Source organism: Heloderma suspectum, chromosome 6 (assembly GCF_057233095.1).
Source record: "Heloderma suspectum isolate Gila_16-S chromosome 6, 16-S_ref, whole genome shotgun sequence".
Classification (NCBI taxonomy): domain Eukaryota; kingdom Metazoa; phylum Chordata; class Lepidosauria; order Squamata; family Helodermatidae; genus Heloderma; species Heloderma suspectum.
In genome coordinates, this window is record NC_139463.1 from 23567112 (window position 1) to 23581504 (window position 14393).

At 47.3% G+C, this 14393-nt stretch overlaps 1 protein-coding gene across 1 annotated transcript in view; it reads right to left on the reverse strand.

The window, feature by feature from the left end:
* VSIG2 (V-set and immunoglobulin domain containing 2) overlaps positions 1-11715 on the reverse strand; it is a 29261-nt gene extending 17546 nt beyond the window's left edge. The window contains exons 1-4 of the mRNA XM_084803798.1: positions 11600-11715; positions 6698-6861; positions 3199-3406; positions 1591-1749 (exon numbers count right to left, since the gene is read on the reverse strand). Coding sequence (XP_084659924.1) covers positions 1591-1749; positions 3199-3406; positions 6698-6861; positions 11600-11666 — 598 coding nt within the window. The 5' untranslated portion in view covers positions 11667-11715. The remainder of the gene's footprint in view (positions 1-1590; positions 1750-3198; positions 3407-6697; positions 6862-11599) is intronic.
* Positions 11716-14393: the final 2678 nt, after the last annotated feature.

Consider the following 14393-nt stretch of genomic DNA (forward strand, 5'->3'; position numbering starts at 1 on the left):
TTATTTAAAGTGGGAGAGGTAGGGCACCTTGGCACACACCAAAAAAGGTGTCTGATGGTGCCTGTGGGTGCCACATTTCCTACCCCTGGCCTGACACTTGACACAAGGGAAACAACAGGGGCCGAGAGGATGAGAATATGCCATTCTTTCATACTTTGGCTTGGTTACAGGGTTAGATGCCGTAGGGCCCAGGAATGAGGGGGTTGTGCCAAAACTTCTGTGGAAAAGGTGGGTTCTCAGGAGGGATCTGAAGGAAGTGAGAGAGGGAGCAATTGGCAGCAAGGTCTCAGACAGAGGTCCTTCTTTGCTTTTTTGGGGGGCGGGGGGGGGGTAATCAATAAACTGTCCAGAAATAGTAAACAGATATTCTGAGCCTTGAGGTCAGAAGAGAGGGCCTTCCCAGCCATGCTCCCTGGGGTCCTCAACCTGGGATCTTCCAAATGCAAAGCCTATGTCTTGCCACTGAGACAGGGGTGTAAATTTAATTAATCTTCTGTTTTTGTTCCATTCTCTTTCCCTGTAATTGTAGAGAATGTTTCTAATGCTCATATAACCACCAGTGCCACTGTCTTTATTTTGTATTTTTCTGAAATAAAGCCTTGAATAGATTTCAATTTACAATTTTGTCTGTAGTGATGTTTGCCTGTTGGATTAGCTCTGTCACCCACTGGGGTGCTTTGGACCCACTTGGTGCAGGTTCTGAGGTTAGACAAGACCGAATTTACATTGGTGCATTGGCCGGGAAACCAAGCGATGCCCACGGTATTTCCAAGGATAGGGAAGCCTTTGATTAAAAGTGGGAGGTGGTTTTGAGGGCTGGCTTCTGTGTTATTTGGGGAGCGGGCTGGGTTTCTGATCATGTTTCAAATGCTTCCTGTGGAAACGAGAGGAGTTTCTCGGCAAAGGCCTGTGATGAATTCTCGAATGAAGAGAATGTCTCCTTCCTGATTTGCGTGGCACAGCAAGAATGTAAAGTGCTGGTATCAACTCAGCCTTTGTCCAGACCAGCTCAGAACCAATCTACAGGCAGCCACACACCCTGCTGATAAGAAGAGAAATTGCACCACTGCAGTGGATTGTTTTCTAAGGGCACAATCCTAAGTAGATAGGCGGCCGCCTTGGAGGTGACCACCTATCCAAAGCAAGGCAGGAGAGGCACGGGGGGATTGTGCCCTCCGCACCTCTCCTGCCTTGCTCTTTTTCGCTACACAGCTGTTTTCAGCGGGGGGGCCAACCGGGAGAGGAAGCTGCCATACGACACATAGGATGTGTCATACGTGGAGCTTTGCTCTCCCTGCCCCGGAACGCCCCCCAGAATGCCTATTTTCAGTTGCTCCACGCTCGTCTTCCGAGTGTGGAGGATGGGACTTCTCCATGCTGCCCCCAAGGCAGCACGAACGAGGGGGGAGGTCAGATTTCCGGCAGCCGACCTCGGAGCATGTGCTCCGAGGTCGGTTCCCAAATAAAGTATATCCTATTGCCCTCTAGACAGTGTCTAGTTGCCATAGGATTGCTCCCTCAATGACTTTAGCATAACTTATATGTTTTTGATATTGATGACGACTCTGGGGAAGTCTGTGATCCACCTACTTTGCACCATGTTGGACAGAGGTAGTGGGGTCTTTGAATCCAGCCATGTCCAGGTGTAAATTGGGGCAGGCATGCCTTCTGAAGAGTTGCAGGTCAACCTGGCGTCTGATCCCACTGGAGCGGTGGTGGTCCCTTTGCACACTGGAGCGGAGGGAGGCACTGATGGGAAAAGAAGAATTGCACTTGTTACTATTTCTTGTTCCGTTTTCCGGTCATAGCTTTTCTTTGCTCCCACATTGCCACCACTTCTGTGACCCACATACATGCACCCGCAACCCTATGCATAATTACCTGGGAGTAAATCTCACTGAACACAGTCGGACTTACTTCTGAGTCAATATGCATAAGGTTGCTCTGTGTGTGTTAAGAGAGAAAGAAAGGAGGGGGGCAGGAGCTGGATGTGACATTGACATCTTTAGCAGGCCCAAGCAGGCCTCAAGTGGATCAGGAACATGGTGAGGACAAAGGATTGGAACCCTTCTCCCCCTACGGCAAGGTCCTGATCTGGCTCCGAGGCTATTCAAACAAAACAAACAGCCACACAACCAGTTTTTATTTCTGTCTGTATGGGATGCGTTTTTATTTGAAGAGTGTTTCACGTTTTAATTATAACTTCGTTAAGTTATCTGTATTTTGCTGGCAGCCACCTTGAGCACTATTTTCTGTGGAAAGGCAAATAAATAAAGACATGAATAACATCATGTCTAATTTGGCCCTGAGAGACACACACACACACACACACACACAGCCAGCCATTTTGTGACTTGAGGCCTCCCCAAAGCAGGAAAAATGTAGCGACTAATGGCAGTTCTGTCTTTGTTTAATGAAGACACAGACAATTTATTAACATAAATAAGTATCAATAAATAAAGCGAAATGGAGTAAGTGGAAAGAGCATGTCAGCCACTTTCAAGGCACAATCCTATGCATGTTTAGACAGAAAAAAGTCCTATAACTCCCAGGGAATGCTGGGAGTGGTATGACTTTTTTTCTGTCTAAACATGCATAGGCTTGCACCCTAAATAATTAATTAAATAGAGCGGGGATGGGGAAAATATGGACTTCCAGATACTGCTGTACTGCAACTCCAATCATCCCTCAGCATTGTCCATGCTGACAGGGGCTTATGGGAGTTGGAGTCCAACAACACTTGGAGGGCCGCAGGTCCCCACTCTAAAACATTTGGATTGACTAAAAAGGTTTCCCCAAAATATAACCAGGTGGAAGATTTATTCTGAATGTTTTTAAAGGACAAGCACATATAAACACTGCATATAGCCTGGCCCAGTGTGGTGTAGTGGCCAGAGCGTTGGATTAGGAGTCGGGAGATCTGGGTTCTAGTCCCCGCTCAGCCATGGAAGCTCACTGGGTGACGTTGGGCCAGTCACAGACTCTCTGCCCAACCCACCTCACAGGGTTGTTGTTGTAAGGATAAAATAGAGGAGGGAGATTGTGTAAGCCACCTTGGGTTCCTTATGGAGGAAAAAAGGCAGGATATAAATGTAATACATACATACATACATACATACATACATAAATGGTCACACATGGCTACAAGAGAGCATCCCTCCTATCCAATGTTAAAAATGCAATGAAAATGGGACTTACTTAAAACGGTGAATTGGACAAGCCCGAAGCCAGATCCATAGAAATCTGGAGGATTGTTCACCTCACAGATATAGATGCCAGCATCCGATGCACGCACATCACCCAGTCGGATGGACGCATCACCCAGTGTGGGAGGGTTGTGAAGCAGGCTTAGCCGTTTCGCCTGGGTGCCTGGTTTATACAGCATGCCATTTGTGAAGTAGAGGATCTGCAGAGTGGGAAGGGGGGAAGGTTCAATGAGAGAAAGACACCTCTGCTAGGATATCTGGGCATAAGCAGCAAGAGTGAAGAATCCCTGTGGTTACTTGAACGAAAGGCCTGTTTGTAACCTACAATTGATCGCCGAATCATAAGCAGGAAATTCAAACAAGGCTGCAATTCCAAGCGTGCTTACTGGAAGGTTAATTCCATAAAAATCAACAGGACTTTCTTCTTATACTTACTAGGTGGGTACATAGAAGATTATGGCACACAGTGATAGCGAGGCCATATTGGACCACACAGCAGCCTTGTTACAAATACAAGAGAATTATTTCATCAGTGACTTGCTCTCAGACATCCAAGCAGGCGTCAGAGGAGGACAGCCAGCTGATAAGACCTCAGGAACAGGAAAGGAGCATTGTTACCCAGCACTGAGGCTAAGTTTGGAGAAGGGAACTAGGTAGGGGGAAAGGCCTGTTGTGTACTTGAGGATCGTGGATTCTCGGGCAATACATGTTTAACAATGATGAGGAAAACTACAAGGCGTACACTAGGGATGTCATAGGAATCCGTCTGGGGGTGGAGTTTGCCGAGCTTTCACCAGCCCAGCCCCATGGACTTTTGCTTGCTTCCCTGCGAGCTGGCCTAACTCCATATGTGTGGAGTTGGGCCAGCTCACAGATTTTCCCACGCGGGGGGGGGGGGGTCTGCCTGTCAAGAGAAAGTTGCACAAATTGAGGCTGCAATTTGCATAATTTGCACAAATTTCAGCTGGAAGTTATGGCAAGAATGTGCGCAACTTACATAAATCGCAAGTGTGATTTGCGCAACTTTCTCTTGATGAGAACCCCCCCCCCCCGCAAAAAGTTCCCGGATTCTTGGGAAAGCCCGTGGCTTGGCTCATGAATGCAAGCTGAGCTGGGTGGGCAGCGGGGATCCATCGGGCCCCAAAAGGGATGGATTTTGAAAGGCCGGACATACCTAGCACATACATGTGGGTCAGTCTTTCTCCTTCAATAGTAACTGATGGGTTGGGCATCCATATCCCCTCCCTAGCAGAGCCAGGATGACTTCCTTCCTTCAGTTCTTATAGCATTGGGTATAATCGAAGTACTAGCTTTGCCTGAAGGCACTTAGTATTGTTGGTCTGGCCTCCCAGCAGCTGACCCAAAGCAGACATGACTTAAAAGATGTACCTAGCAACCACATCTTTGTTCTTTTTTCCTGTAATATGAGCGGGGGGCAGCAGGTGATCTGGATAAATCTCTAGCACGGGGGTAGTAGGACTTTAGCTCTTTCCCACCCACTGCAGACCTGATTTGGAATGGGCTCCGTGTGCCTGCAATTTATATTGCAAAATAGCAATCCGTGATAGCTTTATTCAGGCATTCTATATCTAGGGAAACCAAGCATGAGCGGAGAGGGAGCGCACTAGCCCTGCCTCCCGCCGTTGCCACATTTGTCACCCTCTACTCATGGAGGGAGACTGTCTGAAAAGGAGAGCTTCCTGTTGTCACAAATCCCTTGGGCCCCTCCTTCCTTGAGCACCCCCCCACACACAAAATGAGAGGATTCAGTCTCACACCTCTAATTCATTATTCACAAGTTCATTACAAATGCAAATCCTCGAAGACTCTCTGGCTGCAAAGGAATGCCTCCAGGGAATTCAAATGGGATCACCGAAAGTTGCCCGCAGTTTGAAAGGGAGGCTATCTGGCTAGGCTAACTTAGGGAGGGAGATCCTGCCCCTTGCGTGAAGCTTCCCTGCGTAGCCTCTCACGCATCGCTAACCGGGCCAAGCATCTGAGCTCCGTCCCTGACGTTTCCCTCTTAGCTCCGCGCCACTGCCTCGCGTCTCTTAGGTCACAGTCCTCAATCCCCTCCTCCTCCTGCTTGCTGCTTCTCACAGAGGGGGGTAAGGAGGAAGCTTCAGGCCCGGCCATCTGGGAGTTGGTAACCTGAGAAGCACGCCTACCCATATCTGAACTGGCTTGTGAAAAGGCCTCCCCCAGTTCTGGCTGCTCCTCTTCTGAATCTGAGCTGCTAACTATCTCCCTGTGTTCAGAATCAATCCTGACACCTGTATCCGTTGAGGCTCTCCTCACAAGCCAGAACAGCCATTTTCCATCAAGAATGTTTTGCAGGAGCTGCCTGGAGACAAGATTCCAGAGCAGCCTTCCCTGACCTGGAATCTTACACCAGATGGGCTGGACAACAGATCCCATCATCTCCAGTTAGCATGGCCAGTGGTTGGGACTGATGGAAGTTGGGGCTCAACACATCTGGAGGGCACCAAGATGGGGAAGGCTGCTCCACAGCCAGACCTCCATGTATCATACATTACGTAGAACTTGTTGTCTCGCCGTTGGTTGGTTGAAGAATATGCTTGTGAATTTGGCACTCTGGGAAATCTCCTGTATCTTATCCAGGCAATCATTTTGGTGGTTGGGGGTCAGCAATTGATAATTTTTGGTACTTTCCAGTGGCTAGAGTGTTGGACTGGGAGTCAGGAGATCCGGGTTCTAGTCCCCACTCGGCTGTGGAGGCTGACTGGGTGACTTTGGGCCCATCACAGACTCTCAGCCTAAACTACCTCACAGGGTGGTTGTTGTAAGGATAAAATGGAGAAGAAGGGGATTATGTATGCTGCCTTGGGCTCCTTAGGAGGAAAATTGGCGGGATATAAAAATAAAAAGATAAAAAATAAATAAATAAAATATGTAGTCTTTTACAGCAGGGGTGGACAGACTTCAAGCTTGCAAGTTCTACTTTGTGTTTTTACTAGAATTCTGAGATCCATCAGCTGGCATCTGGTGCAAAAGGACATACCCTTAGGACCAAAGAATTCTGAGCCCAGGTCTTTGTTTTGAGTACCAGAACTAAATGGAGTTCACAGTTCTTCCATACAAAAATCCATTCCTGGCTAGCTATACCAATCCATCTTCATTTCAGCAGTACACTTCAGGGCAGCCATTTTATTGCTAGTATTAACAGTGGGGAGTAAGAAATCCTTACTAATGGGCTGCAGAACACCCAGAGTTCTACCAGTAGATCCAGATCTTCCTTGTATCTGTTTTCCAGTACACTCCTATGTGTGTTTACATGGAAGTAAGCCCTATTGTGTTGGACTGTGCTTACTCCCTAGTAAGTGTGTTTAGGATTACAGCCTTAAATAATTTCAGACAAAGTTCAAGTGGAGCATTGTCACTTTTTCCTCATATATCCCAGGTCTAAAAGTCGGAGATGAGCAACCGACGCATTCTCCCCCCCTCATACCGCTTCCCTGTAGCCCATTCACCTGGTTCGCACTGTCGGGAGATGTTGTGCCAGGGGCAAACTTCCATTCCACCATGAAGTTTTTGTCGACAGATGTTTTGTAATGACATGGCAGCTCCACGCTTAAACCTCTCTGCTGCATCACCGGATCGTGAGGTACAGTCACCTCCACACATCCCCCACTGCCTGTGAAGGAAAGAAAAAATGGACTCGCCATTTTGCCCGCCCTGTGTCTTGGATTACTACCACCTTCCTGTCTCCGGCATTGGCACTTCTGGAATCAAAAAAACGGCTGAGTTGATAGGGTGGGCATGTGTCCTACTTTTCGGAGGGCAGGCCTCTATTTGAAGATGCCCTGTATTGGAAGGACTATCCAGTCTATGGGCACAATCCTGTGCATATTTAGACAGGAAAAAGTCCTACATTTCCCAGCATTCCGCAGTCCAGCATGGCTGGCTAGGGAATGCTGGGAACCGTAGGACTTTTTTCTGTCTAAACATGCCTAGGATTGTGCCCTAAGTCTAGTTCAAAGTTACAGAACCATAAGAAGGAAGGGCCCAGGGGTTTTGGAGTTACCCATCAAGTGTCAACACCTGGACAGGAGACTGAAGAGGCACACAGGTCACCTGGTCACAGCCTTCTCCACTATGGTGAGAGGTATTTTATTTCTATTTAAATAATAGGAATTAATTCAAAGTTTGCATCGATACAAATACATCAGCATATGAAAATGTTATGCAAGTCAGTACCCCCTTCATTCCTCTTTTTCAGCCACATATTGCTTCACCGTTGGCAATGCAGAAGTGATCACCCTACTGACGACACACCTTCTGGCTGGCTGTTGCAATCGTCTGGCCCCTGCACGCTCCCTTCTGGATTTTTCCACCATTTCTAAACACACAAGCTCCATAACTTTGGAGGATTACTCACCACCCTAATTGTACTGGCATCTTACATACCATCCAATATTTCACACAGGGAAGTGAGGCCTTCCTATTCTCAGACCAGGGTTCATGGCCTGAATGCCACCTCCCCGTCTAGACACACTTTTCCACTGGGTTGTGCTGTACCTCAGGGAAGATGAACCTTCTTCAGCCTGAAGGCCAAATTCCATTTTGGAGAAGCTCTCAGGGGTCGCATTCCAGTGCTGGGTGGGGCCAAAAGCAAAGGGAGCAGCATACTTTAGTTTAAGGCTCCCACTCCCAGTAACTAAGCCTTACGAGAGGCATTTTGACCTTTTAGAATGGCAAAAAGAAAGAAAAGAAGGATGGAAGGAAGGAAGGAAGGAAGGAAGGAATACCCGTGCAAAAGCCGGGAAACCACCAAGCAATTGGTGGCCAAGGGGAAGGGGGTGGAGCAAGGGGAAGGGGCACGGCCATCCGGGTGTTGGAAAGTCTGGTGTGACTTACAGCAGAGTTGCTTTATATAGAGAGAGTGTGACAACACAGCATTTCATATTGGAAGCAATAAATGTGGGCTACAGCCAGTTTAAAATAAGTTCGAATCAACTTAGGGTGTGTTCACACATGCAGGGGGAGAGAGTGGTTAGGGTAACTGGGGCGGGGGGTAGTGAAACCATGACGTGCAGGCCTGCCAGTCAATCACAGAACTACGTGGTCCTGTGAGGTTCCACTAACCACCTCACTCCATAGTTTCCTGGCGATCGTCCCGGTGTTGGAAAAAGAGACTCCATAACTGGCTGGCGCCTCAGTCACGTAAGAGCCCGAGTGGCGGGAAAAATGTAGGCAGAGCAAAAAGGGAACCATACTGACGCGCTCATAACTAATGGCTTGGTAAGCTGATGTACTGACTGTTTATTGACTATTGGCTTGGTAAGCTGATGTACTGACTGTTCATTGGCTATTGGCTTGGTAAGCTGATGTACTGACTGTTCATTGGCTATTGGCTTGGTAAGCTGATGTACTGACTGTTCATTGGCTATTGGCTTGGTAAGCTGATGTACTGACTGTTTATTGGCTATTGGCTTGGTAAGCTGATGTACTGACTGTTTCATTGGTTACTGGCAAGGACAATAAAAGTGATAAGGTATAAAAGGCTTTTGCACACGTGTCTCGGGGTCCAGACTGCTCTGCGCCCGTTTTGCAAAACGTTCAATAAAATAGTGTTGGATCCACTGCTGCCTGCCTGGCATCCTTTTCTTCTAAACCGAAAGCAAGAACTTTTTATCTAACACCGGTGTGGTTAGCGCACATCCTGTCGTCCTCCATGGTGCAAACAGGCTCCCGGTAGCAGCTCCAGTTTCTGAAATGGCTTTACAAATGGCTTTAGAGAAAGACTGTGGCGGCTAGAGCATCAGCGGCAGACGCTCTAGCCAGCAGTCTATGGTCACAGCCTGGAAGTCCTCCAGAGCCCTTTTAACCACTGGGGAGCCTGCCAGACAACATAGTAAGCTACCCCAGTGTCTGTTAACCCTGTTGCGGGGGGTGGGGAGGGGTGGTTAGCCATGCTGGCTTACTAACCATGAGGAACGTGGTTTTCTCCCCCCACCCCCATGACACACTAAACCACTGTGATTAGCAAAAAATGCCTAACCATCATAGCTTAGCTATGTGAACAGGGCCTTACTGTATTGGTGCTTTTGTACACATGGTCAGAGATGGCTGTCCAACACTGTTTAACTGCAAGCACCCCCTAAAGCTGGGTGTGTGAGTGTAAGCGAATGAAGGCATGAAATATGGTTACTTGCTTCCTTTATGGAGAGACCGCATGGCACTCGTTGCAGAGGCAAGAGGAAGAAGGAAGAGGAAGGGAGGGAGCAGGAAATAGGAACTGATCAGGCTGCAGGGCATCCTTTATCGCCCCCTAGTGTCTGTAGACATGCAGAGTTGTTCCTATTACCCAACACTGGGGAACCCTAGGTGGGCCAGATTTGGCCTGCAGTCGTGAGGTTCAACGCCCCTCCTGTACTTCTTAAGCTAACTATAAACCACTTTAGACAGTTTAATGGATCTGGTTGTAGTTAATATAGCTTAACTTCAGCTTGAAAACTTTCAGCAGCAGTAACTGGGATGGGTATCCTCCTCCCACATCGTAGGAGATTTAAAATCCTATCCTGTGCATGTTTACTTGGAGGCAAATCCCACTGCGTTCAATATGGAATACTCCCAGGTACGTGTGCCTATATCTGCAGCTTTCCAGTGCAATCCTATACATGTCCACTCAGAAGGAAGCCTCCTTGAGTTCAACGGGGTTTACTCTCGGATAAGTGGGCATAAGACTTCATCCTGAATCTCTGGAGACCTGGGGAGAGAGGGGGCTGAAACGTCATTGTAACGATATGAAAGATGTGCTGGATTTGCCTTGAGTAGCTTGTGCTTCCTGGGAGGAACCAGGAAGTGGTTGAAGGCAACACCCACTGCTTCTGGCCTGAGGAGAGTGAGGCCACTGCCTGAGAGAGCTCAGTGGAAAGACTTTGTTTGAATAAAACTTTACTTCGTTTGGAAGGCAGAGTCTGTCTGAGTCTGTGGGGTGCAGTTCACCAACTTTGAAACATACAGAGCCTAGCAAAATCTGCCCCAGACCAGGATGAAAAGCAGGCATTGTTTTTACAGCTACTAGAAAATACAGAGAAATGAGTAGAACCTGTGATCTCATCACAACTGAAAAATCCTGTCGATTGAAGAATTCGGGCCTCCTTCTACACATAAACTGAGGGGGGCGGTGTCTGGCCATCCAGATGTTTCTGGACTACAAGTCCGATAATGCCTAGCCATTGGCATCTTGGCTGGGCCTTTTGGGAGTTATAGTCTAGTAACACCTGGAGGCCCACCGTTCCCCCCCCCCAGTGTAAACCTTGGGCTCCTTCCCAAATGCATTCGAATCGACCAGTTGTTCACATGAGCACGTCTAATATTGATTCATATATCAAACACTGCTTAGCATACCACCAAACACATTGCAGTTTCAGTTTCCATTTCTGTGTTTCACTGTGTAAAATGGTTATATTAATTTCACAGTCATTTCAACGCTGTATTTTATACTTGCCCTGGGACTGCAGAGCTGAAGAGAAACATAGCCTGGCCTCTGCCAACAGCCAGGCGAGAACAGGAGCTACTTGGAGGCTGCCCCCCTGCCTCCCAGGAACAACAGCATGCTAAGGGGGACACCATCCATCAGCCAGAGAAAGGGGTGCTTCTCCCATGCTTGCTTTCCTCCCCCCCCCGTTTCTTTTCCCCTTTTCGTCGTGCCTATGAGATGGTGAGCCTGCGGGGAGGGGCAGTGCCAGCTCCAGGTTTGGGAGGGCCCTTGGGCAAGACACCCTCCATGGGCCCCCTTCCTCAGCAAATCTTCCTCACCACCATTGTCACCAGCTGTTTTTGTTTCTTATATTCTTTCCCATCATTGCTACCACTTACTTGCTTGCCAGGTGGGGAGAGCCAGTGAGCAAGCAGGCAACGACATGCACTGCGCCTCAGGTCCAGCCCAAGACATTTTGCTGCCAGAGGCAAAGGACAAGATGGGGCCCCTTCTTCAACACTGGCAATGGGGTGGCATCCTCCGCCCCACCTGAAGGCAGCAGGGCAGCCCATGTGGCCCACAGCTCTCTCCTCCAAGACCTTGCTGGCACCTCCTAGCATCTGCTGCCTGAAGCGACTGCCTCACTCTGCCTAATGGTAGGGCTGGCCCTGCTGCTCCCCCTTACCACCACCATTGTCTGGGCCAGAGCAAGAGGCCAGTAAACAAGTCGGTAACAGTGAAGAGAAGGAGCAACTCCAAGGGGCTTTTGTCAGTTGTCCCCTGCTGGGGTTTGGGCCCTTGGCAGGTACCCAACCAGGCCTACCCTGGGCAGGGGCTGTCTTATTTTTCAATATATGTACAGCGCTTAGAAAAGTTTCGGCATTTTATGATCATGATAATTACTTAACACTTGTAAATCATATATTTGCAAATCTCAAATACTCACCAAAGAATGAGATGAAGAGCAGCAAACCGAAGAATGGAAGGATCAAGTGGGCCACGGTCAGGGCCATGGTTGGAGCAGGAGGGTGTTGCTCCCACTGTGAGAGCTGAAACTCAACTGAAACGGAGGAAGACTGTTCTTTATCTTGTACGTGAGCTAGAGCAAACAGTTGAGGTGCAGTGCTGAATCATGTTGCAGCGGAAGCCTCTTCTGGTATGAAAAGGCAACCATGGTATTTGCTGTAACTGGAGGCTGGTTATCCCTTGTACTTGCAGACTGTACTTGCAGTCTGGTTCGCACCACCAGAAATACTCATTTGCAGGCTGGTTTGCACAACCAGAAATATCATTTGGCACCTGATGATCTTTTAGATCTTTTAGAGAGCTAGTGCAAACTATGTTGTTTTCCTGAGCCTTTCTCAATAACCAGCCAATTGTATTTGACTGCCACCACTGCTGTGTATCTTCGCTATTTAATTTACATTGTTTGTGTGTGTTTAGGTTAATTGTTAGGTTGTGTTTTTATGTTGTTCCTTTAATTATTTTGTTTTTAGATAGGAAGCCATTTTGCTAACATGGAAGTGGAAAGGCAGGGCATGAAATGTTTGTCCCCTCCAGTTTTTTTTTTTAATAAGTCAGAGAAATATTGACATTACTCAAGTACTCTCAAGCCATACCTGCACAACTCTTGTTGCGAAGATAAGGCAAGGGACCTTTGCCTTGTTTTGCCTTTGCCTTTGTTTTGCCTTTGCTCTATGTTTTGGCAAGGGACCTTTGAAACTGAGATAAAAATAAAAGGCTGAGATGTGTGGATGTGCCTATGAGAGAGAGAGACAGAGCCAGAGGGAGGGAGGAAAGGAAGGAAGGAAGGGATAGAGGGATTTAATTTAGTCATCTGTAGTCATTGCTGCTACCTACAGTCCAAGTAGTGCCTCAGAGATGTGTGGAAAAGAAAATGAATGGCCCCGCAAATTAAGAACAAGCCAGTGAAAACACACCAGTGTTTTGAGCTTTCCTGAAGGCCTGCAAAGAAGGGGGCTGACACAAACCCCCAATGAAAACTCATTCCACTAGTGGGGGGCAACAACTGTAAAGGCTCTCTCCCTTGTACTCACCAGCCAGTGGCCTCTGCTCATGACCTCAAAGTGTGGGCAGGCTGACACAGGTGAAGGCAGTCCTTCAAGTAACTTGGGCCTAAACCATTTAAGGGTTAAAATTTTAAAACCAGCACTTTAAATTGGGCTCAGAAACACACTGACAACCAGTTCAGCTGCCACAGGATCAGTGTCACATGACATGAGCCGACCATCCAGCCCCCACCAATATCCAGGCAGCCATATTCTGCGCCAGATGAAGTTACTGAACCATCTTTAAAGGCAGTCCCACATACAGCACATCACAGGAGTTCAGCCTGGATGTCACCAGAGAATGAATAACCAATGCAACATCCTTCCTCTCCAGCTGGCATGCCAGCCTAAGCTGGTAAAAAGTACTCATGGGCACTGCAACCACTTGAGCTTCCCCAGTGAGTGCAAAGTTCAGGAACAGCCCCATCTATCATTGTGAACTGCCCAGAGAGCTTTGGCTGTTGGATGGTATAGAAATGTAATAAATGCAATGCAATGAAATCTAAGAGCTGATGTATTGCTACATCCAGATTGGTCGATTTCCCAGCCCACAGCACCTCCATCTTGTCTGGATTAAATCCAACGTGTTTGCTCTCATGCATCTTAAAACTGCCTCTGGGCACTGGTTTAAGCAGCCTCCAAAGGAACATCAGATGGAAATGAGAGGTAGAGTGTCGCTGGCATATTGATGACACTTCAGCCAAGCCCTGAGATGGACTCTGGGCTTGGCTGAATACAGGCGAGAAATGGGAGAGGGGCACTTGTAACGCAGATGAGCATGCTAAGTGAGGTCCTAGATTGTCTTTGACTGATTGTTTAAAAAATCTTTTTAGATATATGTTGCGGTGTGTGTGCTACCTCTTTACATGTTTTTATGTAAATCGTTTTCCACCTGGTGTAATGTATTTTCAATGGTTTTCAACTTTTGTGAGCCACCCAGAGAACCTCAGCTATGGGGCAGTATTGAAATATCACCAAAGAAATGAAATAAGTGAAATTAGGTTTTGCATTCACATTACAGATTTGAGTGAACCAAACCAAAATAAATACACAAAATGCTTTAAGACCCACACATGCAAATATATTTACAGTGCATTTATTAAACTGAATCATTCATTTGTACAAACTCACCTTAAATAGATGAAGGTTGAACTCCTTTGTATATATTTAGGCTTAGGGGACAATCCTATGCATGTTTATACAGGAAAAAGTCCTACAACTCCCAGCATTCCCCAGCCAACATGGCTGGCTCGGGAATGTTGGGAGCTGTAGGACTTTTTCTGTATAAACACGCATAAGATTTTGCCCTTGGTGGATTAGGGATGACTGGGAATTTCGTTTTAGTTTGGTTTTGATAAGAATTCACCAAAATTTGCGAAGTTCTCAATATTGGGGACAAAAAGGACTTGAGATTTATTTTTTTTTTAAACTGAATGTGGGAAAAACTGAAATGGAGATTCATTTATACAGACCCAGGACTTTGAGTGCTTTGCTCTTAAGGGTCTGGATTTTAATCTCTCGGTATCCAACTATATTTGTGGCGCTGAATTACAGTTGCCTCCTCTTTTTTTCAGACAGGCACCTCATCTTGAACAGGTATATGGCAGGCAGGTACATTATCATCTTCTCCATGCTGGGAATAGCTGTACCTATTGAATTTGGCTGGTGCAG